The sequence below is a fragment of the Crocodylus siamensis genome, chromosome 4, assembly GCF_052110815.1.
Source record: "Crocodylus siamensis isolate JL-2025a chromosome 4, ASM5211081v1, whole genome shotgun sequence".
In the NCBI taxonomy this organism is placed as follows: Eukaryota; Metazoa; Chordata; order Crocodylia; family Crocodylidae; genus Crocodylus; species Crocodylus siamensis.
In genome coordinates, this window is record NC_143398.1 from 200,001,452 (window position 1) to 200,027,120 (window position 25,669).

General features: G+C 39.9%; 1 protein-coding gene across 31 annotated transcripts in view; it reads left to right on the forward strand.

Moving 5' to 3' along the window:
- The window catches only part of TTN (titin), a 274,597-nt gene that overhangs the window by 245,701 nt on the left and 3,227 nt on the right, over nt 1-25,669 (forward strand). For all 31 annotated transcript variants that reach the window (XM_090045327.1, XM_090045341.1, XM_090045330.1 and 28 more), the window contains 32 exons: nt 76-372; nt 479-1,066; nt 1,156-1,458; nt 1,593-1,889; nt 3,013-3,300; nt 3,399-3,698; nt 3,809-4,111; nt 4,265-4,570; nt 4,681-6,447; nt 6,551-6,847; nt 7,275-7,562; nt 7,657-7,956; nt 8,040-10,106; nt 10,204-10,506; nt 10,593-10,898; nt 10,992-11,282; nt 11,389-11,688; nt 11,787-12,092; nt 12,298-12,603; nt 12,696-12,977; nt 13,266-13,859; nt 13,960-14,247; nt 14,361-14,660; nt 15,067-15,369; nt 15,819-16,121; nt 16,250-16,834; nt 16,984-17,289; nt 17,388-17,687; nt 17,912-18,487; nt 18,580-18,885; nt 18,976-19,569; nt 19,702-25,658. In XM_090045327.1, the coding sequence (XP_089901453.1) occupies nt 76-372; nt 479-1,066; nt 1,156-1,458; nt 1,593-1,889; nt 3,013-3,300; nt 3,399-3,698; nt 3,809-4,111; nt 4,265-4,570; nt 4,681-6,447; nt 6,551-6,847; nt 7,275-7,562; nt 7,657-7,956; nt 8,040-10,106; nt 10,204-10,506; nt 10,593-10,898; nt 10,992-11,282; nt 11,389-11,688; nt 11,787-12,092; nt 12,298-12,603; nt 12,696-12,977; nt 13,266-13,859; nt 13,960-14,247; nt 14,361-14,660; nt 15,067-15,369; nt 15,819-16,121; nt 16,250-16,834; nt 16,984-17,289; nt 17,388-17,687; nt 17,912-18,487; nt 18,580-18,885; nt 18,976-19,569; nt 19,702-25,658 (19,907 nt within the window). The remainder of the gene's footprint in view (nt 1-75; nt 373-478; nt 1,067-1,155; nt 1,459-1,592; nt 1,890-3,012; nt 3,301-3,398; nt 3,699-3,808; nt 4,112-4,264; nt 4,571-4,680; nt 6,448-6,550; nt 6,848-7,274; nt 7,563-7,656; nt 7,957-8,039; nt 10,107-10,203; nt 10,507-10,592; nt 10,899-10,991; nt 11,283-11,388; nt 11,689-11,786; nt 12,093-12,297; nt 12,604-12,695; nt 12,978-13,265; nt 13,860-13,959; nt 14,248-14,360; nt 14,661-15,066; nt 15,370-15,818; nt 16,122-16,249; nt 16,835-16,983; nt 17,290-17,387; nt 17,688-17,911; nt 18,488-18,579; nt 18,886-18,975; nt 19,570-19,701; nt 25,659-25,669) is intronic.

Consider the following 25,669-nt stretch of genomic DNA (forward strand, 5'->3'; position numbering starts at 1 on the left):
ATTCAAGTGATGCAAGCTAAAATAAGAAGAAAATGTATGCTATACTGATGATCCTATTACATTTTTTTTCTCTAGAAAAACCAAGCCCACCAGAAAAACTTGGAGTAACAAGCGTCACTAAGGATAGTGTTTCTCTTTCATGGCTGAAACCAGAACATGATGGTGGAAGCAGAATTATAAGCTACCTCGTTGAAGCTCTTGAGAAAGGACAGCAAAAATGGGTTAAATGTGCTGTTGTAAAGACAACTCACCATGTTATCCATGGGCTTAAAGAAAATGTTGACTATTTCTTCAGAGTATGTGCAGAAAATCAAGCTGGTTTAAGTGATCCCAAAGAACTCCTGCTCCCTGTTACAGTTAAAGATCAACTGGGTATGCCTGCTAACATTAAAAAACATGTTAACATGTTTACATCCATTACATCAGATATATTATTTTTAAAAATAACAATTTTAATGTTTTGTCTTTTTTTCCCCAGAATCTCCTGAGGTTGACATGAAGGGATTCCCACATAATACTGTGTATGTTAGAGCAGGATCAAATTTGAAGGTTGAAATCCCAATTTCTGGAAAACCATTGCCAAAGGTAACATTATCCAGAGATGGCATTCCAATCAAGCCAACCATGAGATTTAATACAGAAACCACAGCAGAAAGTCTCATCATTAACCTAAAAGAAAGTGTGGCTACTGATACTGGAAGATATGACATCACTGCTGCCAACTCTAGTGGAACCACTAAATCTTTCATTAACATTATCGTGTTAGACAGACCAGGTCCTCCAGTTGGTCCTGTTATCATAAGTGATATCACTGAAGAGAGTGTAATTCTCAACTGGCAGCCACCACATTATGATGGTGGGAGTCAAATTACCAACTATATTATACTGAAAAGAGAAACAAGTACTGCTGCTTGGTCTGAGGTGTCTGCAACAGTTGCTAGAACTGTTATTAAAGTCATGAAGCTAACAACTGGAGAAGAATACCAATTCCGGATCAAAGCTGAAAACCGCTTTGGAATCAGTGACCACATTGATTCACAATGTGTAGTTGTTAAGCTTCCATACAGTAAGTAATCAGTTTATCACATAACTATTTGTTATGATTTGTTTCTGAATTTTGTAAATTATTAACTGGTTGTTTTATTAATGTCTTAGCAACCCCTGGACCACCTTCTACACCATGGGTCTCTCATGTTACCCGAGAGAGCATTACTGTTGGATGGCATGAACCAGTCAGTAATGGTGGCAGCCCAGTCTTTGGTTATCATTTAGAGATGAAGGACAGGAACAGTATTTTATGGCAGAAGGCTAACAAGACCCTTATTCGCACAACTCACTTCAAAGTTACCACTATCAGTGCTGGACTCATCTATGAGTTTAGGGTTTATGCAGAAAATTCAGCTGGCATTGGAAAAGCAAGCCACCCTTCTGATCCAGTTCTTGCAATTGATGCTTGTGGTATGTATTTGGTAATAAGTATATCTATCCATTTGTTTAAAGTAATGCTTCTACCACAATATTCCTTTTGTATAATAAGCTAGTATGCTGTTCTAGTACTGTTGTTATTAACATCATTGTGTTTCTCACTATAGAATCACCAAGAAATGTCCGTGTGTCAGATGTTTCCAAAACGTCTGTCAATCTCTCCTGGAAGAAACCAGCCTATGATGGTGGGAGCAAGATTACTGGATACATTGTTGAGAAACGTGATCTTCCAAATGGCAGATGGACAAAAGCAAGTTTCACCAATGTCATTGAGACTCAATTCACTGTATCTGGTCTGACGCAAAATTCTCAGTATGAATTCCGTGTCTTTGCTAAGAATGCTGTGGGTTCCGTTAGCAATCCATCAGATGTTGTAGGCCCAATCACATGTGTTGATACTTACGGTAAGAGATTTGCTATTTCTCTTCCAATGCTATTTTCTGATACTTCAGGAATTAAATATTGTATTGTTTCATGTAACCCCACTTTGAATTGTGTACTTTAGAAAAATGGCACTTACAAATTAGAGGGACAATTTAGTGATTTGAGGACTTTTCTTGCATTATCTACTGTCTCCCGGGCAAGATTAAAATTTTGCCAGACCTCACCGAGACCTTCATCTGTATGCATACTTTTAGTTCTTACTGTGTTTAGCCCATTTAGACAAGATCATAGCAAGTAAGACTCTTTTTGCTGTTCTCCAGCTGTAAAAGACCTCTTAGCAACAGAGATTTGCTCAGTATGGCTGCATCCAGACGAGCACAGCCGTGCCATATGTGGCACCACATACTGCACATTTAGGTGTTCCCAGCAGCAGGGGGAGAGGAGGCAGTGGTTTCTGCCCCCCCGAGATCGTGCATGGGAAAAGGTGGGGGGGAGGTACACATGGCAGCAGCGCACACCACCCAAAACTGGAGCCAGAGCCATGCTCAAGCTGCCAGCCAGGCTTCCAGATGCAGGGGCACCATGGCTGCAGCTTCCCCAGCCCCCAGGACCTCAGGTAAAGCTTCTGAGTCCAGCACAATTACTGTCCCCAGCCTCCCCTACCACACCTGGGGTAACCTGCCATGCATCACCTGCCATGGCACATGTATTCCCTGGTGACAAGTAGCAGCAAGATGTGTTGCTGCTACTTGTCTCTGGGGAACCAGACATCTATGCTCATCTGGACATGGCCTATTTGTCCAAAATGACCCCTTCTCAAAGTATGTGCCATTTTCTCTGTGCCAGTTTCCCACCTACCTGAAAGTCTCCCCAACAGAAATGGCGTTTTAGTAGTAATATTATACATAAATTAATTTGCAAAGGGTTTGAGATATTTTAGACTGAAACATGCTCTGTAGATAATACATTTTTCTATAAGCATGCCTAAAATACTTAACATGTTAGTCTGCAGGGCCTTTTATATGTGTATGTAGCTTATATTACTACTACTATTTTGATTCTTTATTTAATAAAAGCATTGCTAGCTTTGGAAACCACTGAGGGATTTGAAATGTTTCATTCTTTTTGATTAATTTATTTAAGGTGCACCTGAGATTGATGTGCCACCAGAATACACAGATGTAGTGAAATACAAAGCAGGCACGTCAGTTAAGCTGAAATTTGGCATCTCAGGAAAACCTATACCTACAATTGAATGGTTCAAAGATGGCAAAGAGATCCAGACCAGTGCACAAGTGTCTATTGAAAACACAACAGAATTTGCATCTGTACTCATCAAAGATGCAACTCGAATTAACAGTGGAGTCTATGAATTAAAATTAAAGAATGCTATAGGTTCAGCATCAGCCCACGTTAGAGTGCAGATCCTTGGTAAGTACTGAACTAGTTTAATTATGTTATTCTCATGAACTAAAATTAGTGATATGTATTACATATTTTACATATTACCTTTCTTCCACTTGCAACAGATAAACCAGGACCTCCTGGTGGGTCTATACAGTTTAAGACAGTCACTGCTGAAAAGATTACAATCATGTGGGAACCTCCAACAGATGATGGTGGTGCATCTGTAACACACTATGTTGTTGAAAAACGTGAGACAAGCCGGGTGGTATGGTCTTTAATTTCTGAAAAACTAGAGGAATGTATCATCACTACTACAAAGCTCATCAAAGGAAATGAATATGTATTCCGAGTCCGAGCTGTGAACAAGTTTGGGATTGGTGATCCACTGGAATCTTACCCGGTTATAGCTAAAAATGCATTTGGTAAGAAACGTGTACATTAATACAACTGGACAGTACCAAGTATTTCATTTTTAATAGACCTTTAGCTGTTATCATTTTTCTTATATACATGTACTTCGTTTTAAACACAGTTACGCCTGGACCACCTGGTGTACCAGAGGTCACCATGATAACCAAACATTCCATGACTGTTGTCTGGAGCAGGCCAACTGTCAATGGAGGAAGTGAAGTAACTGGATATTATCTTGAGAAACGTGACAAAAAGAGCCTCAGTTGGTTCAAGGTGGCTAAAGAAACCATCCGTGACACCAGACAGAAAGTAACAGGACTAACTGAAAACAATGAATATCATTTCCGAGTTTGTGCTGTCAATGCAGCTGGACAAGGTCCATTCTCTGAAGCTTCTGACTTCTACAGAGCTGCAGATCCTATTGGTAAGAAATCAGTTACAGTGGATCTAATCAATTAACAAGGGAAAAGGGAAGATTTCCACAGGATTGCATGGAAGTAACCAAAGATTTTGAGTTTGGTTTTGATTATGAATGCAAGAATAGGTTTTACAAGTTATTTTTTCCTATTATTTACAGACAAACCAGGACCCCCAACTAAGCTAAAGGTTGCAGACACCACTAAAACATCTGTCACCCTTAGCTGGATTAAGCCTGCCTATGATGGAGGAAGTGCTATTACCAGCTATACAGTGGAGAAGAGGGAAAGAGAAGAAGAAGAATGGACTGTAGTCAGTGCTAAGGGAGAAGTGAGAACAACTGAGTATGTTGTAGCCCATCTTGAGCCTGGAGTCAACTACTATTTCCGGGTGTCTGCTATAAATTGTGCTGGACAGGGAGAGCCTATTGAAATGACAGAACCTGTTCAAGCTAAGGACATACTTGGTATAATACCTTCAAATGATTTTTTAAATTTTGATTATTGATTTTCAGTATTTGGGTATTTTGGTTTCCAAATATTTATTATTAATTTTATTTACCTTTTATTTCTGCAGTGGAGCCAGAGATTGACCTAGATGTTGCTCTTAGAACTTCCATTGTAGCTAAAGCAGGCGAAGATGTAGAAATAATGATTCCATTCAAAGGAAGACCTCCCCCAACTGTCACATGGAGAAAAGGTGAAAAGAATCTTGGAATCGATGAAAGATATAACATCCAGAACACAGAATCATCTACATTACTTACAATTTCTCAAGTTACCAGGAATGATACTGGAAAATATGTTCTCACAATTGAGAATGGAGTTGGTGAACCAAAATCTTCATTTGTGAACGTTAAAGTCCTTGACACACCATCAGCCTGCCAGAAACTGCAGCTTAAACATGTTTCTCGTGGCACTGTTACACTAATATGGGAGCCACCACTCATTAATGGCGGTTCTGAAATAACAAATTATGTCATCGAAAAAAGAGATGCCACCAAGAGAGCCTGGTCTACTGTAACAGCAAAGTGTTCTCATATAACATTTAAGATAACTGACCTATCAGAGAAGACTGCATACTTCTTCCGAGTACTTGCAGAAAATGAAATTGGATTGGGTGAGCCTTGTGAGACTGCAGAACCAGTGAAAGCTGCAGAAGTACCTGGACCCGTAAAGGATTTGGCCATGAAAGATTCTGCAAAGACTTCTGTTACTTTGCAGTGGAGCAAACCCGACTTTGATGGTGGGAGCATTATATCAGACTATGTTATTGAAAAGAAGACAACGGAAGAAAAAGAATGGTCACATGCAGGCATAAGTAAGGCATGTGAATTTCAGGTTGAAAAACTTAAGGAGCTTTCTGTCATGGAATTTAGAGTATTTGCTAAAAATGAAAAAGGCATGAGTGATGGTGTTACAGTTGGACCCATAACAGTGAAAGACTATGTAATAACACCTGAGGCTGACCTGTCTGATATCCCTGGTGGAAAAATTGCCGTAAAAATTGGGCATAATTTGCACATAGACTTGGCTTATAAAGGTAAACCCAAACCGACTATGAGCTGGCTGAAGGACAACATTCCTCTTAAAGAAACTGAACAGATTCGCTTCAAGAAAACTGAAAACAAAATAACTTTAAGCATTAAGAATGTGAAAAAAGAGTATGGTGGAAAATACACTTTAATTCTGGATAATTCAGTCTGCAGAAAGTCATTTCCAATCACAGTCATAACTCTTGGTCCTCCATCTAAGCCAAAAGGACCTATAAGACTAGATGAAATAAAGGCAGACAGTGTCATTATGTCCTGGGAATCTCCTGAAGATGATGGAGGAGGAGAAATTACCGGCTACAGTATTGAGAAGAGAGAGACTTCACAAACTAATTGGAAGATGGTATGTTCTAGTGTTTCTAGAACAACATTCAAAATTCCAAATCTAGTTAAAGACATGGAATATCAGTTCAGAGTTCGTGCAGAAAATCGATATGGAGTAAGTCCACCACTTGTTTCAGCTGACGTTATAGCAAAACACCAGTTTAGACCACCAGGTCCACCAGGAAAACCTGTTGTATACAATGTAACTGCAGATGGAATGACAATTTCTTGGGATGCTCCAGTTTATGATGGAGGTTCAGAAATTATAGGATATCATGTTGAAAAGAAAGAAAGAAACAGCATTTTGTGGCAGAAAGCTAATACTGCATTAATATCTGGTAGAGAATACAGAATCACCGGACTGACTGAGGGCTTGGATTACCAATTCCGTGTTTATGCTGAAAACTCAGCTGGTCTAAGCCCAGTTAGTGACACAAGCAAATTTACCTTGGCTGTATCTCCAGTAGGTAAGTGAAACTTCACAAAATAAATATTTGTGCATGGAGTATGGTAAGCCATTATACTAACGTATAATGAAAATAAACCTGCGTGTAATTATTTTCCTTTTAGACCCACCTGGCACTCCTGATTATATTGATATCACCAGGGAAACTGTCACTCTTAAATGGACTCCACCATTGCGTGATGGAGGCAGTAAGATTGTGGCCTACTGCATTGAGAAACGGCAAGGAAGTGAAGATCGCTGGCTCAGATGCAACTTTACCGATATCAGTGAATGCCAATATACAGTTACAGGACTCAGTTCAGGTGACAGATATGAGTTCAGAGTGATTGCAAGAAATGCTGTTGGAACAGTGAGTCCACCTTCACAGTCTTCAGGCTATATCATGACCAGAGATGAAAGTGGTAAGCATTACTTATTAATATTTCATTGTGCATTTTTATGTACAGTGGGTTTCTAAACCAGCTAAACCACCTAGGTGGCATATCCCAGACTATATGGGATATATAGGCTGCTTACTGGAGAAGTTATGTATAGCTGTTCTTCCAGTAACAGTAGGCTTTAACCAAGTGCTTGGAGGGGTGGAACACAGTTATATCTGAAACCAAGGACTTGGAAGTTAACATTTAAGGTAAAACAAGAATCTTTCTTTTATACAACCTGTGATGATGTTTTTTGCCTCCTATTACTGTATTTGTGACAGTTAAAATTACAGAGCAGTTAAAATTACAGAACTGGAATTATTATAATGTATGTGGGAGGGAGTGTATGCGTGCACATATAAATGACTGAATATATAAAATGTATATACTTTATTCTGCCTTTTTTTAGTTGCTCCAACAATTGAGTTTGGTGCAGTGCACTTTGAAGGTCTTACTGTTAAGGCTGGAGAGAGCATTAGAATCAAAGCTATGATCAAAGGTCGCCCAGTACCTCAAGTGACTTGGCTTAAGGATGGAAAAGAACTTGATAAGAGGCTCAATATTGAAGTAACTACTGCTATTGGACACAGTACTATCTTTGCCAGAGATGCCAGTCGGGATCATCGTGGTATATATACAGTAGAAGCTAAAAATGCCTCAGGCACCAAACGAGAAGATATTACAATCAGAGTCCAAGGTACTTTATAAACACTTTTAGTAAACTCTTCTTAAATAATAGTGACATTCTAAATAGCAGCAGGTTATAACACACTAATACTTTAATATTACAGATACACCAGGGAAAGTTGGAGGACCAATACGATTCACAAATATTACTGGAGAGAAAATGACATTATGGTGGGAGCCTCCAGCTAACGATGGTTGTGCTACTATTACCCACTATGTGATTGAAAAACGTGAAACCAGCAGGATTGCATGGGCATTAGTTGAAGATAAATGCGAAGCCTGTAGTTACACTGCACTTAAATTAATTAAGGGCAATGAATACCAGTTCCGTGTCTCTGCAGCAAACAGGTTTGGTGTTGGCAGGCCACTGGAATCTGATCCAGTTATAGCGCAAATACCTTACAGTACGTGTCATTCTTATTTAATAAAAATAACTAGTTACTGATTGTTGTCACTTGCTTTTCTAAGTATGTTTTCCATTTGATAGCTGTTCCAGATGCACCTGGCACTCCAGAGCCTACAAACATAACAGGAGAGAGTATCACACTCACATGGGCAAGACCAAAATCAGATGGTGGCAGTGAAATCAACCAATATATCCTAGAAAGAAGAGAAAAGAAGAGCATGCGCTGGGTAAAAGTATCTAGTAAGAGAGCCATTGCTGAGACAAGATACAGAGTAACTGGTCTCACTGAAGGCAATGAATATGAATTCCATGTTATGGCTGAAAATGCTGCAGGAGTAGGACCCCCAAGTGCTGTCTCAAGACTGATTAAATGTCGAGAGCCAGTGAATCCACCAAGTGCTCCTACTGTTGTAAAAGTGACAGATACTTCGAAGACTAGTGTAAGCTTGGAATGGACCAGGCCAGTTTTTGATGGAGGCATGGAAATAATTGGCTACATCATTGAAATGTGCAAAGCTGACTTAGAAGAGTGGCATAAAGTTAATGCAGAGACATGTATTGCTACCAAATATACTGTCACTGACTTAGAAGCAGGTGAACACTATAAATTCCGAGTAAGTGCAGTCAATGCTGCAGGTAAGGGAGAAAGCTGTGAAGTTCCTGCTACAATCCAAACAACAGATAGACTGTCTGCTCCTGAAATTGATATTGATGCAAACTTCAAGCAGACTCACATTGTCAGAGCAGGTGCAAGTATTCGTCTATTTATTGCCTTCTCAGGCAGACCTGTTCCTACCGCTATTTGGTCCAAAGCAGACTCAAATCTTACCTTGCGTGCTGACATTCATACAACCGATTCCTTCAGTACATTGACTGTGGAGGACTGCAACAGAAATGATGCTGGAAAATATGTCTTTAGTGTGGAAAACAATAGTGGTAGTAAATCTATTACATTCACTGTCAAGGTGCTGGACACTCCTGGCCCACCAGGTCCAATTACCTTTAAAGATGTGACCAGAACATCTATTACATTAATGTGGGATGCTCCTGTTTTGGATGGAGGTGCACGTATCCATCACTACATTGTGGAGAAGCGAGAAGCTAGCCGTCGCAGCTGGCAAATAGTGAGTTCAAAATGTACTCGCCAAATCTTTAAGGTCACTGATCTAGCAGAAGGTATGCCATATTTCTACCGTGTTTCAGCAGAAAATGAATATGGTATAGGTGAGCCATGTGAGTTAACAGAACCAGTTGTAGCCACAGAAGAGCCTGCTCCCCCTAAGAGACTAGATATTGTTGATACTACCAAATCTTCTGTTGTGCTAGCTTGGCTTAAACCTGACCATGATGGTGGCAGCCGTATCAGTGGATACCTTCTTGAGATGAAACAAAAAGGATCTGACTATTGGGTTGAAGCTGGTCAAACTAAACAACTTACTTTTACAGTTGAAGGTCTTGTAGAGAACAATGAGTATGAGTTCCGGGTTAGAGCAAAGAATGATGCTGGCTACAGTGAGCCAAGAGAAGCTTTCTCCTCTGTTATTATTAAAGAGCCACAGATTGAACCAACTGCAGACCTTAGTGGAATAAGCAGGCAACTTATAACTTGCAAAGCTGGAAGCACCTTTACTATTGATATACCGATTAGTGGGCGCCCAGCTCCAAAAGTAACATGGAAACTTGAGGAAATGAGACTCAAGGAAACTGAGAGAGTGACCATTAAGACAACAAAGGAGAGAACAAAGCTAACTGTTAAGGACAGCATGAGAGGTGACTCTGGCAAATATTATTTGACACTTGAGAACACAGCTGGCACAAAAACATTTACTGTCACAGTGGTTGTCATTGGAAGACCAGGTCCAGTTACTGGTCCTATTGATCTATCATCTGTCTCTGCGGAATCCTGTGTACTATCCTGGAAGGAGCCTGAAGATGACGGTGGCAGTGAGATTACAAACTACATTGTTGAGAAACGTGAATCTGGTACAACAGCATGGCAGCTGGTAAATTCCAGTGTCAAACGCACACAGATCAAAGTCACTCATCTTACTAAATACATGGAATACACTTTCCGGGTCAGCTCAGAAAACAGATTTGGTGTCAGCAAGTCTCTTGAATCAGCACCGATAGTTGCTGAGCATCCATTTGGTAAGGAAAAAATATTTAGGCAAAAATTATTCTTTTTCTTTGGCTTGTGTAAATACTAGTAATAGCTAACTTTTTCTCTGATGCTCTTTACACTCAGTTCCACCAAGCCCACCTACAAGGCCAGAGGTCTACTCTGTGTCAGCCAATGCTATGGCCATTCGCTGGGAAGAACCATATCATGATGGTGGCAGCAAGGTCGTTGGATATTGGATTGAAAAGAAAGAGCGCAATACAATCCTCTGGGTGAAGGAAAACAAAATACCATGCTTTGAGTGTGACTACAAAGTCACAGGACTAGTAGAAGGCCTGGAATATCAATTCAGAGTCTATGCCCTAAATGCTGCTGGTGTGAGCAAAGCTAGTGAAGCTTCAAGACCTCTAGTGGCTCAAAACCCAGTTGGTAAGTGTTAATTTTACAGTTTATTTGCCCATTACTTTTTAAATAATAGGAAAATTAATTTCTCATTTTACACTGCATTCTTTCAGATCCACCAGGAAGACCAGAAGTAACAGATGTCACAAGGTCTTCAGTATCATTGAGTTGGTCTGCACCCCTTTATGATGGTGGTAGCAAAATTGTTGGATATATTATAGAACGCAAGCCATATAATGAAGCTGGAGATGGACGCTGGCTCAAGTGCAACTATACCATTGTCTCAGAAAACTTCTTTACTGTGACAGCTCTTGGTGAAGGAGAAGCATATGAATTCCGTGTGATAGCCAAAAATGCAGCTGGTGTACTTAGTAAAGGATCAGAAACTACTGGTGCTGTCATTTGCAAAGATGAATATTGTAAGAAATATTCCAATGATCACTTAAAATATTATATATCTTCCAGTTTTAATAATATGTTAATCTATTTTTCTCGTTTCCCTTTCTTTATAGCACCACCAAAGGCTGAACTGGATGCTAGACTTCAGGGAGATATTGTGACTATTAGGGCTGGGTCTGATCTTGTTCTTGAGGCTTCCATTGGTGGGAAACCAGAACCGAAGGTCTTTTGGTCCAAAGGTGACAAAGAATTGGACCTGTGTGAAAAGATCTCTCTACAGTACACTAGCAAACGGGCTATTGCAATCATCAAATTCTGTGACAGGAGTGATAGTGGAAAATACACTCTCACAGTTAAAAATGCCAGTGGAACAAAGCAAGTGTCTGTCCTTGTCAAAGTGCTTGGTATGTATTTTTGATTAGCAGTTTCAGGCACAATCATTATAAAGACCAAAGCATTTATTTAACTACTGTAATTACACCTTCTGCTTTTTTTTTAACCCCTACCCAGATTCACCTGGTCCATGTGCAGGCAAAATCACTATTAGCAGAGTAACAGAAGAGAAGTGTACTCTGGCATGGAACATTCCTAATGAAGATGGAGGTGCAGAAATCACTCACTACATTGTAGAAAGACGTGAAACCAGTAGACTGCACTGGGTTATTGTTGAGGCTGAATGCCAAACATTATCATGTGTGGTAACAAGGCTTATTAAGAATAATGAATACATCTTCCGTGTGAGAGCTGTCAACAAATATGGGCCTGGTGTTCCTCTTGAAACAGAACCCATAATTGCTAGAAATGCTTTCAGTGAGTATTCATATGTTTTAATTCACTTCTAAATTTATGAGATGTTAATCAGAAATGAATATTTTGGGAAAAAAAAATCATCTTTTAAATACCAACAGCCATTCCATCACAACCTGGTGCACCTGAAGAAGTGGGTGTTAGCAAGGAGCACATCATCATTCAGTGGCTGAAACCAGAATCAGATGGCGGCAGTGAAATTAGCAACTATCTTGTAGACAAACGTGAAAAGAGAAGTCTACGCTGGACACGAGTGAACAGAGATTATACTATTTATGATACTAGACTGAAAGTTACTGGTCTAATGGAAGGCAATCAGTACCAGTTCCGTGTCACAGCAGTGAATAATGCTGGGAATAGCGAGCCTAGTGATGCTTCTCAATATATCCTGTGCAAGGAACCATCATGTAAGTTGTCAATTAAATTAATTTAAATGACAAGCTAATAAAAGACCGCAAAGATGCATAGATTCAGTTTAGTAACTGGCACTACAATTAACTTATAACTAAAGTGATTACAGATTAATGCCATTAATTGTCTAGAATATTGAATAAATGTCCCCTGAAAAAATTCTGTGCAACAATGGTAAATGTCTGTTTTTCTATTCTCAAGACACCCCTGCACCTCCTTCACCTCCAAGAGTTGTGGACACTACCAAGCACAGCATAAGCTTAGTCTGGACAAAACCCACATATGATGGCGGTGCTGGCCTCTTAGGCTATGTTCTTGAAATGAAAGAAGAAGGCACTGAACAGTGGTACAGACCACATACTACTGCCACTCTAAGTAATCCTGAATTCACTGTAACTGGTCTTAAAACAAGCCAGAAATACCGATTCAGAGTTGCTGCCACAAATGTGAATGGTATGAGTGAATTCAGTGAATCGTCAGCTGAAATTGAACCTGTGGAAAGAATAGGTAAATTTGAAAATCCAGTTATTTTTAAGGCACGCATATTTTTGCTTTAAACTATTAATAGATTAATTACATTTCATTCCTCTCTCCATCAGAAATACCAGATCTTGAGCTTGCTGATGATCTGAAGAAAACTGTTACTGTCAGAGCTGGTGGGTCTTTGCGTTTAATGGTGTCTGTATCTGGCAGACCACCGCCAGTAATCACATGGAGCAAACAAGGTGTTGACTTAGCAAGTCGGGGCATTATTGACACTACAGACAGCTACACTTTGCTTGTTGTGGATAAAGTGAATCGGTATGATGCTGGAAAATATGTCATTGAGGCTGAAAACCAGTCAGGCAAGAAATCAGCAACAATTGCTGTTAAAGTATACGGTAAGTATTATTAATTATATACTGATATTGAATTATGCTTATACATATTGTATTACAGGTATAAGATAAAAGAAAGTCTTTGCCAAAAGGGGTTCACAATTTAATGGAACTTAAATTGAATTTAAATGGCAGAGAAGGGAGGGAATGGTAGGGAAGGGTATAATATAATACAAAGAAAAATGTATGTTTCTGAAGGCTGTGTTGCATGTATGGAGAAGAAATCCTTGTGTTTTGTTTTAGGCAGGAAGAGACGCAACAGAAAATAATTTTCTTTGATTTTGCTTTTAGATACACCTGGCCCACCTGCCACAGTGAAAGTAAAAGAGGTGTCAAGAGATTCTGTGACAATTACTTGGGAAATTCCTAATATTGATGGTGGAGCTCCAGTCAACAATTACATAATAGAGAAACGTGAAGCTACCATGAGAGCTTACAAAACAGTCACTACTAAATGCAGCAAGACAATTTATAGAATTACTGGACTTGTAGAAGGAGCCATGTACTATTTCAGAGTACTACCAGAAAATATTTATGGTATTGGTGAACCTTGTGAAACTTCTGATGCAGTACTGGCGTCTGATGTTCCCATGCTGCCACAGAAACTGGACGTTATTGACGTCACTAAATCAACAGTATCACTTGCATGGGAGAAACCACTGCATGATGGTGGCAGCAGACTGACAGGCTATGTTATTGAGGCCTGCAAATTTGGAACAGAAAGGTGGATGAAGGTAGCAACACTGAAGCCTACAGTCTTTGAGCATACAATCATCTCACTCAATGAAGGTGAACAGTATGTGTTCAGAGTCAGAGCACAAAATCAGAAAGGTGTGTCAGAACCAAGAGAGATCGTCACAGCTGTAACAGTACAAGACCAAAAAGGTAGATGGAATGTTTAAAAAGAACAGATTGAAATAAAATTTGTAAGATATACGTTGTATAAACTGGATATTAAGAGTCATCTGATGCTTCTTTTTTTTAGTGTTACCCACAATTGATCTTGCTGGAATTCCTCAAAAGACAATACACGTGCCAGCTGGAAGACCCATTGAATTATCCATTCCAATTGGTGGGCGACCACCTCCAGCTGCATCTTGGTTCTTTGCTGGTTCCAAGATAAGAGAATCAGAACGCATCAAAATTGAAACTGTTACCAAAGTAACTAAATTAACTGTGCGTGAAACCACAATACATGACACTGGGGAATACATGCTTGAGCTGAAAAACAAAACAGGAACTGCAGTTGATACAATAAAAGTTATCATTCTTGGTAAGTATTTATTATTAAAATAAGATTGTCCCTAATCCTCACCTAATCATGAAATTTGTCATAAAATCAACCTAGCTTCTTTGTTAAACATTAACGTATGATTTTTTTTCCAGACAAACCCGGACCACCCACTGGTCCAATTAGAATTGCTGACATTGAGTCAAATTCTGTAACCATCTCCTGGGAGCCACCTGAGCTGGATGGTGGAGCTCCACTGAGTGGTTATGTGGTGGAACAACGTGATGCTCACCGTCCTGGGTGGTTACCAGTTTCTGAATCTGTAACAAGAACAACATTTAAGTTCACTAGACTCACTGAAGGTTCTGAGTATGTGTTCCGTGTGGCTGCTACGAACCGCTTTGGAATTGGATCTTACCTACAGTCTGAGATTATAGAATGCAGGAGCAAAATTAGTAAGTTTACCTTTAAAAATTAAGGACTACATATTAATACAAAAGACCTTGATGCCCAGGATAAATCCTGTTATTTCTCTTGCTCAAACAAAATGCTGCATTCTCATGTACTAAATCTATTATATAGATGTTCTAGACTGAGAACTGGACAGAAGCTCCATAAATCTGGGTGTTAAGCAAGGCCAAGTAGCCTGCTGGGGGACCTCAGGCAAATAATTTCTCCTTTCTTTGCATCACTTTTTTAAATGTGAAGTGGAGATGATGATACTAACCTCCTCTGTAAGATGCTATGAAATGAATGATATATGAGCTTACTTTCATAATTATTATTCATGTGCTCCCAAAAAACAGCATTTGTGCACGTATTCTCATTTGTCTCTCTCATTTCTGTGTCTTATTATAATAGGTATTCCCGGTCCTCCTGACACTCCACAAGTGGTAGATGCATCTCGAGAAGGCATGACACTAACTTGGTATCCACCAGAAGAGGATGGTGGTTCACAGATCTCTGGTTATATTGTTGAACGTAAAGAAGTTAGAGCAGATAGATGGATCCGTGTAAATAAAGTTCCAGTTACTATGACACGCTACCGCTCTACTGGACTGATTGAAGGATTAGAATATGAACACCGTGTCACAGCTATCAATGCCAGAGGCACTGGCAAACCCAGCCGTCCTTCTAAGCCTGCTGTCGCCATGGATCCAATTGGTAGCCAATTCCCTAAATCAGGGGCGGGCAATTATTTTGGGTGGAGGGTCACTTACTGAGTTTGGCCATCGAGGACTGTATGACAGGCAGCTAGGGGCAGATAAATATTAATTTTCTAAATTTTTTAGAGGCTCTGTGGGCCAGATAGAATGGTCTGGCGCTGGTATGGCTGCATTCAGCCCTCAAACCGCATTTTGCTGACCCCTGCCCTGAATGGATAAAGAGTATGGTGGCAGAGGAAAATGTCAACAATAAGACTTAGTTTTATCTGTTCTTGTTTGGATACTTTAATGGCTGGAGAAGATATTTTGACTGATTAAAATTTGAAAAACTTTTATATTTTAGTTTTCTTGCCATTTAATCATGTTAACATTTTGTTTCCCTTTTTAAATATCCAACACAGAATGATTTTAAAATATATTTACCTGCTATCTGATCTTGTATTCCAGCTCCCCCAGGTAAACCTCAGAATCCAAGAGTTACTGATACTACAAGAACATCAGTCTCCCTGGCCTGGAGTGCACCAGAAGATGAAGGAGGTTCTAAAGTCACTGGCTATTTAATTGAAATGCAGAAGGTTGATCAATTTGAGTGGACCAAATGTAATACCACTCCAACAAAGATACGTGAATACACCTTGACACATCTACCGCAAGGTGCGGAATATAGATTCCGTGTCATGGCTTGTAATGCTGGTGGGCCTGGGGAACCTGCTGAAGTGCCAAGAACAGTCAAAGTAACAGAAATGCTTGGTAAGATATTCTGGCTATTATTTCCTGCTGAAAATTTTGTTAAAACTTTTTTTTTTTTTTACTTCAAAAAAGGTACAGCAAAGTATCTGTAAAATAGACATAGCATAACATGTTGGTTTACTTTTCAGAATATCCTGATTATGAACTTGATGAAAAATACCGAGAAGGCCTGTTTGTGAGGCAAGGTGGTGTTGTCAGGCTTACAGTACCAATTAAGGGCAAGCCCATCCCAATATGCAAATGGACAAAAGAAGGCCAAGACATCAGCAAGAGAGCCATGATTGCAACTTCAGATACTCAAACTGAACTGGTAATCAAAGATGCAGAAAGAGAAGATTCTGGGACCTATGACTTGGCACTTGAAAATAAGTGTGGCAAGAAAGCTGTGTATATCAAAGTCAGAGTGATTGGCATTCCAAATCCACCAGAAGGACCACTTGAATATGATGACATACAATCACGCTCTGTCAGAGTAAGCTGGAGACCTCCCACTGATGATGGTGGTGCAGATGTTCTGGGTTACATTGTTGAAAGGCGAGAAGTACCTAAGACTGCCTGGTACACTATTGATTCTAGAGTGAGAGGAACATCATTAATAGTGAAAGGTCTCAAAGAAAATGTGGAGTATCACTTCCGAGTTTCTGCTGAAAACCAGTTTGGAATTAGCAAGTCCCTGAAATCTGAAGAACCAGCTGTACCAAAGACACCTCTGAGTAAGTCTACATTTTGAGATTTTCTAACTAAAATCCCTGTTCCATTTATCAAGTCTTACATTTGTAAATATAACAGCATATATACAAAAAAGACACACAAATGTACAAAGCTTTAAAAATACATGGTTATTGTTACGTTATTTTAACAGATCCTCCAGAGCCACCAAGCCATCCACCAGAGGTGCTTGATGTTACAAAGAGTTCCATTAACTTGTCCTGGTCCAGACCTAAGGATGATGGAGGTTCTCGTGTAACTGGCTATTACATTGAACGTAGGGAGACATCTACAGAGAAATGGGTCAGGCACAACAAGACGCAGATCACAACTACAATGTACACTGTCACAGGTCTTGTTCCAGATGCTGAATATCAATTCCGTATCATTGCCCAAAATGACATTGGTGAGAGTGAAGCAAGTCCTGCTTCTGAACCAGTTGTGTGCAAGGATCCCTTTGGTAAGAAACTGTTTGAAATAAGTGACATTTTGAGAGAAATTTAGCAAAGCTCTTGAAAAAAATAAGTTTAACTTTTATAAATACTCTGTATTTTACAGACAAACCAAGCCAACCTGGAGAAATTGAAATTACTTCTATATCTAAGGACAGCATTACTTTAGAGTGGGAACGGCCTGAATGTGATGGTGGTAGAGAGATCCTTGGATACTGGATTGAGTATCGTCAGTCTGGAGAGAGTTCCTGGAAAAAATGCAATAAAGAACGGATCAAAGACAGACAGTTTACAATGGGAGGTTTACTGGAAGCTACAGAATATGAATTCAGAGTTTTTGCAGAAAATGAAACTGGACTCAGCAGACCTCGAAGAACTGCTATGACAGTAAAGACTAAACTGACATGTAAGTTTAAACATATTCATATTGTCTGTGCTTTAAGTTATGGTAAAATTACTCTGCCAGTGTACATCATACATTGGCTGGGTGGTCTTAAAGTCCAGTCCTGCAAGTTTAAATATAACTGTAAACTGGTCACAGATATAAATGAAGGGATGCACACAAATAAAATAGTCATGGACATCTATTTAACAACATTTTTCCTTACCTTTATCCTATTTTTGTTACAGCTGGAGAAGCACCAGGCATAAGAAAAGAAATAAAAGATGTTACAGCTAAACTGGGTGAAGCAGCTCAGCTAACATGTCAGATAGTTGGGAGACCTCTTCCTGATATTAAATGGTATCGCTTTGGCAAAGAACTGGTACAAAGCCGAAAATACAAAATGTCATCTGATGGACGCAACCACACACTGACAGTAATAACAGAAGAACAAGAAGATGAAGGTGTCTACACTTGCATTGCTACCAATGACGTTGGGGAAATTGAAACTAGTGGCAAGCTGCTCTTACAGGCAACTCCTCAGTTCCATCCTGGCTTCCCACTGAAAGAGAAATATTACGCAGGTGTGGGTGGCACCCTTCGCCTCCATGTTGTATACATTGGTCGTCCAGTGCCAGCTATCACTTGGTTCTATGACAAGAAGCCTTTGAGAGACTCAGAAAATGTTACTATTGAGAACACGGAGCATTATACTCATCTTGCCATTAAGAATGTCCAGCACAAGAATCACGCTGGGAAGTACAAAGTGCAACTCAGCAACATATTTGGAACAGTTGACACTGTACTTAATGTGGAAATTCAAGGTATTCATTTTATTTTCAAAAGTTCTATGGAATGGTATTTCCTAATATATATATATTGGCAGAGAATTAAATGCTACGTTTTCTTTTTATAGATAAACCAGATAAGCCATCAGGGCCAATTGTTGTAGAGTCCCTATTGAAAAACTCTGTAGTAATCAGCTGGAAGCTACCTAAGGATGATGGAGGTGCTTTGATTACAAACTATATTGTAGAGAAACGTGAAGCCAAGGAAGGCACAGAGTGGCAGCTGGTATCTTCAAGCATTGCAGGCACAACCTGCAGAATTATTAACTTGACTGAAAATGCAGGCTATTATTTCCGTGTGTCTGCTCAGAATACTTATGGCATTAGTGAAGCTCTGGAGGTCTCTGAAATTATTGTGATGAAGCCTCCATTTGGTAAGTGTGCATCCAAATCTGTATTTCCATATATCTGCAAATTGCTAAGCCAAGTTTATTTCATATGTTGAATCTTGTTATTCTTTACAGAAAAACCAGGACAACCTAGTCAGCCAGTAGTAGCTGCTGTAACTAAAGACTCTTGTGTTGTTTCGTGGAAGCCACCTGCTAGTGATGGAGGTGCAAAGATTCGTAATTACTACCTTGAGAAACGTGAAAAGAAACAAAACAAATGGATTTCAGTAACAACAGAGGAAATTCATGAAACAGTCTATTCAGTGAAAGATCTTATTGAAGGGCTTGAATATGAATTCCGTGTAAAATGTGAAAATCTAGGTGGTGAAAGTGAATGGAGTGAAGTATCACAACCAGTCATTCCAAAATCTGATGTGCCAATTCAAGCACCACATTTCAAGGATGAACTAAGGAACTTGAATGTGAAATTTAGAGGCACTGCCACATTTGTTTGCAAAGTCACTGGTCATCCTAAGCCTATTGTAAAATGGTTCAAACAGGGTAAAGAGATCTTGCCAGATGGTGAAAAGGTCAAGATTCAAGAATTTAAGGGTGGATATCACCAACTGGTCATTACAAATGTAACAGATGAGGATGCCACTGTGTATCAAGTTAGAGTTACCAACCAGGGAGGATCTGTGTCTGGCACTGCTTCTCTGGATGTTGAAGGTAAATAAAATCTTTTGATTCTTAAAACAAGTTCTTCTTCAAAATTAAAAAATTTAGAAGAATCTTGCCGCATTGCTAGTTTTATTTAAAGTGTTATATTTACTAGTAATTCTTCTTTCTCTCTTTCTTCAGTTCCTGCTATGATTCACCTGCCTAAAAATCTTGAAGGCATGGGAGCTGTTCACGCTCTCCGAGGTGAAGTGGTCAGCATCAAGATTCCATTCAGTGGCAAACCTGATCCAGTGATTACATGGCAAAAAGGACAAGATCTCATTGATACTAATGGACACTACCAAGTTATTGTTACAAGATCATTCACCTCCCTTGTTTTCCCCAATGGTGTTGACAGAAAAGATGCAGGTTTCTATGTTGTTTGTGCTAAAAATAGATTTGGAATTGATCAAAAAACAGTTGAATTAGATGTGGCTGATGTACCTGATCCACCAAGGGGTCTGAAAGTAACTGACATTTCAAGAGATTCACTCAACTTAACCTGGAATGCTCCAGCTACCGATGGTGGAAGCAGAGTCACAAATTACACCATTGAAAAACGTGCTACTACAGCAGAGAGATGGATTCGTGTTGCCCAAGCTCGAGATACAAGATACACTGTGGTAAATCTGTTTGGCAAGACAAGCTATCAGTTCCGTGTAATTGCAGAAAATAAGTTTGGGCAAAGTCAGCCTTCTGAGCCTACAGAACCAATTATAACAAAAGAAGATAAGACTAGAAAGTTGAACTATGATGAAGAAGTTGATGAAACCAGAGAAGTCACCACAGTTAAGGCATCTCACACTTCCACAAAGGAACTCTATGATAAATATATGATTGCTGAAGAGCTTGGACGTGGACAGTTTGGAATTGTCCACCGCTGTGTTGAGGCAGTTTCCAAAAAGACCTATTTGTCCAAGTTTGTCAAAGTAAAGGGTGCTGATCAAGTTTTAGTAAAAAAAGAAATTTCCATCCTAAATATCGCAAGGCACAGAAATATCTTGTATCTTCATGAATCATTTGAAAGCCTGGAAGAATTAGTTATGATCTTTGAGTTTGTATCTGGAGTTGATATCTTTGAAAGAATCAGCACAGCTTCATTTGAACTTAATGAAAGAGAAATAGTAAGTTATATACGCCAGGTCTGTAGCGCACTAGAGTTCTTACACCATCACAGCATTGGACACTTCGATATTAGGCCAGAAAATATCATTTACTTCACAAGAAGAAGCTCTATAATTAAAATTATTGAGTTTGGCCAGGCCAGACAACTGAAGCCTGGAGACAACTTTAGACTCCAGTTTACTTCTCCTGAATATTATGGTCCTGAAGTACATCAGCATGATTTGGTCAGCACAGCTACTGACATGTGGTCAGTTGGTGCCCTAGTTTATATACTTCTAAGTGGTATTAATCCTTTCATTGCTGAAACAAACCAACAGATCATTGAGAATATCATTAATGCCGAATACAACTTTGATGATGAAGCATTCAGAGATATAAGCATCGAAGCCATGGACTTCATTGATCGCCTACTAGTAAAAGAAAGAAAAGTCCGTATGACTGCTGCTGAAGCACTTGATCATGCATGGCTGAAACAGAGGACGGAAAAAGTCAGCACTAAAGTCATCAGGACACTGAGACACAGGCGTTACTATCAAACTCTAGTGAAGAAAGAATGGAATACAGTTGTGTCAGTAGCCCGCATTTCCTGTGGTGGCGCAATCAGATCACAGAGAGGGGTTACAGTTGCTAAAGTTAAAGTTGCACCAATTGAAATTGGCCCTATTTCTGGGCAGATAATGCATGCTGTTGGAGAAGAAGGAGGACACGCCAAATATGTGTGCAGGATTGAAAACTATGATCAATCCACACAAGTAACCTGGCACTTTGGTATCAGACAGCTTGAGAGCAGTGAAAAATATGAAATTAGCTACCATGAAGGAGTAGCAACCATGTACATCAAAGACATTGCTAAATCAGATGATGGTATCTATAGATGCAAGGTAGTAAATGACTACGGTGAAGACAGCTCTTATGCGCAGCTATTTGTTAAAGGTGTGAGAGATGTTTCTGAGTATTACAGATGCAGAACCATTAAGAAAGTGAAACGCCGAGTTGATACTATGAGGCTATTAGAGAGGCCACCAGAGTTTACCCTGCCTCTGTATAATCGCACTGCCTATATTGGTGAAAATGTCAGGTTTGGAGTAACCATAACAGTCCACCCAGAACCACGCGTAACATGGTTCAAATCAGGGCAGAAAATTAAACCAGGTGATGATGATCTGAAGTACACTTTTGAGACCGACAAGGGTCTTTATCAGCTTACCATCCGTAATGTCACTGAGGAAGATGATGCTGAATATAGTATTTTGGCACGCAACAAATATGGTGAAGACAGCTGCAAAGCAAAGCTGACTGTAATTCCACACCCGCCTCCTGGAGACACTACATTAAGACCAATGTTTAAAAGATTACTGGCAAATGCAGAGTGCCAAGAAGGCCAAAGCATCTCTTTTGAGATAAGAGTATCTGGTATGCCCAAGCCAACATTAAAATGGGAAAAAGATGGTCAACCTCTGTCATTTGGTCCCAATATTGAGATTGTTCATGAAGGCTTGGATTACTACGCTTTGCACATCAGAGATACTTTACCAGAAGACAGTGGATATTATAGAGTTACTGCTACAAATGCTGCTGGATCTACAAGTTGTCAGGCTTACCTGAAAGTAGAACGCTTGAGATATGTCAAGCGTGAATACAAGACTGAAGAAGATCGACAAAAACATGTACAAAAACAAATTGACAAGACATTACGAATGGCAGAAATCCTTTCTGGGGTTGAGGCAGTTCCATTAACCCAAGCTGCACAGGAAGCTTTAAGAGAGGCTGCCATCCTGTATAAGCCAGCTGTGAGCACTAAGACTGTCAAAGGTGAATATGAAATTAGAAAAGAAGAAAGGAAGGAAGAGAGGCAACTCCGTATGCCTTATGAGATCCCAGAGCCTCGCAGGCATGCACGCATTGCTGTTGAGGAAGATCAGAACATTAAACAATTTGTACCTTTGTCAGACATGAAGTGGTATAAGAAGCTGCGAGACCAGTATGAAATGCCAGGAAAACTTGATAGAATTGTTCAGAAACGACAAAAGCGCATTCGCCTTTCCAGATGGGAACAATTCTATGTGATGCCACTGCCACGTATTTCTGATCAGTATAAACCTAAATGGCGCATACCAAAGCTTTCACAAGATGACCTTGAAATTGTGAGACCAGCACGTCGGCGCACACCATCTCCTGATTATGAATTTTATTACAGACCAAGAAGGCGATCACTCAGTGACCTGACAGATGAGGAATTACTCTTGCCTATTGATGACTATTTAGCTATGAAGAGAACTGAAGAGGAAAGACTGCGTCTTGAAGAGGAACTTGAATTAGGCTTTTCTGCCTCACCACCAAGCAGAAGCCCTCCACGCTTTGAGCTGTCTGCTCTTCGATACTCTTCAGCAGGGGCAGAAGCCAAGACAGAGGAAGACAAAGAAAGACAGCTGAGATATTCAACCTATCACATTCCATCTAAAGCTGAAACTAGTGCAAGTTACACAGAGCTCCGTCAGCGTCATGACAGAGCTGTTTATAGGCCACCAAAACAAAGACAGAGAATAATGGATGAGAAAGAGGATGAAGAATTACTTCGGCCAGTTACTACAACTCAACGACTCTCTGAATACAAGAGTGAACTTGAGTTCATGGCAGAGGAGGAGAAGCATAGAATGAGGAGAAGGAGAGAGAGAGAAATAACTGAGATTACATCAGAGGAAGAAGAAGAAATAGAAATGGTCCAACATGTTCACAGAGAATTTTCACCTCCCTCACGACTACTAAGAAGAAGAAGATCTCTTTCCCCAACTTACATTGAATTAATGCGTCCAGTATCTGAATTGATTCGTCCTCGCTCACGACCTCCAGAAGAAACTGAGAGGAGGTCCCCTACACCAGAAAGAACTCGGCCACGCTCACCAAGTCCAGTTTCTAGTGAAAGGTCACTCTCCCGATTTGAGAGAACAGCAAGATTTGACATCTTCTCGAGGTATGAGTCTATGAAAGCTGCTTTGAAAACTCAGAAAACAATGGAAAGGAAATATGAAGTTCTGACTCAGCAGCCATTCACCCTTGACCATGCCCCTCGCATCACTCTGAGAATGCGCTCACACCGTGTGCCATGTGGTCATAATACCAGATTCATTCTGAATGTCCAGTCAAAACCAACAGCAGAAGTAAAATGGTACCATAACAGTATTGAAATCCAAGAAAGCAGTAAGATACATTTCACTAATACCAGTGGTGTATTAACTTTAGAGATTCTTGACTGCCATATTGATGATAGTGGAACATACCGTGTTGTGTGCACAAACTACAAAGGAGAATGCTCTGACTATGCAACATTAGATGTTACTGGAGGAGATTATACTACCTACTCTTCCCAGCGCAGAGATGAGGAAGTACCAAGATCCATTATACCTGACTTGACAAAGACAGAGGCTTATGCAATTTCCTCATTTAAGAAAGCATCTGCAATAGAGGCTACTTCTTCCATAAGAGAGGTCAAATCAGAACTGACAGAGACAAGGGAATCCCTTTCATCATATGAACATCATGCTTCTGCTGAAAGGAAAATCACTGCAGCTGAAGAAAAATCATTAGAGGAAAGGGCTGTACACAAGTCATTTAAGAGCACTCTGCCAGCAACCATCTTAACAAAACCACGGTCAGTCACTGTCTCTGAAGGGGAGACTGCAAGATTTTCTTGTGACGTTGATGGTGAACCAACACCAACAGTAACATGGATACGTGCAGGTCAAGCCATTGTTTCTTCCAGACGTTTCCAAGTCACACGAACACAGTACAAATCTACTTTTGAGATTTCTTCTGTTCAGATATCAGATGAAGGAAGCTACACTGTGGTGGTAGAGAACTCTGAAGGAAGACAGGAAGCACCCTTTACTTTGACCATACAAAAGGCAAGAGTTCCTGAAAAAGCAATTGCATCACTCCCAAGAGTCAAATCTCCAGAGCCTCGTGTCAAATCTCCAGAGCCAGTTAAATCACCTAAACGGGTGAAATCCCCTGAACCAGCCATTGCTCACCCAAAATCTAAATCAACAGCAGGAGACAGGCCCACACCTGCAGAGAAAGTACAATTACCAACTGCTGCTCCTCCCAAGATAACTCAACAGCTGAGGGTGGAAGCTTTTGGAGATAAAGTAAAGTTCTCCTGTGCAGCTGAAAGCAGTCTTTTAAGTGTCAAAGAAATAGCCTGGTATAAAGATGGCAAGAAACTGAAAGAAGACGGCCATTTCAAATTTCATTATGCAGCCGATGGCACCTATGAGCTCAAAATTCATAACCTTACTGAATCTGATAAAGGAGAATACACCTGTGAAATCACTGGAGAAGGTGGTATCTCAAAAACTAACTTTCAATTTGTTGGCCAAGTTTTTAAAAGCATCCATTCCCAAGTGTCAAGCATAACTGAAACTTATAAATCAGTTCAGCAGGGGGCTGAGGCTGAGGCACTTAAAATTTCTACCCAGAAGAAATCAGCAGTCATGACTCAAGAAAAAGCAGAAATCCAAGAAGAAATCATTAAGAAGTCACTAGTTTCTGAAGATGTCAAACGATCACAGGCAGAAATTAAAGTTTCTTCCACTAAAATGACTGTATCTGAAGGTCAGAAACTTACTCTGAAAGCCAACATTGCTGGTGCATCAGAAGTAAAATGGGTATTGAATGGAATGGAGCTAACAAATTCTGAAGAGTATAGATATGGTGTATCTGGAAGTGATCATACTCTAACCATCAAAAAAGCTAGTCATAAAGATGAAGGGATACTTACCTGTGAAGGTAGAACAAACCAAGGCATCATTAAATGCCAGTTTGATCTGTCCTTTTCTAAAGAGCATTCAAATGAACCAGCCTTTATAACACAGCCCAAATCTCAAAATGTCAATGAAGGACAAGATGTATTACTTACTTGTGAAGTCTCCAGAGATCCTGCTCCTGAAATTGAGTGGTTTAAGGATAACCAACCAGTAAGTAATTA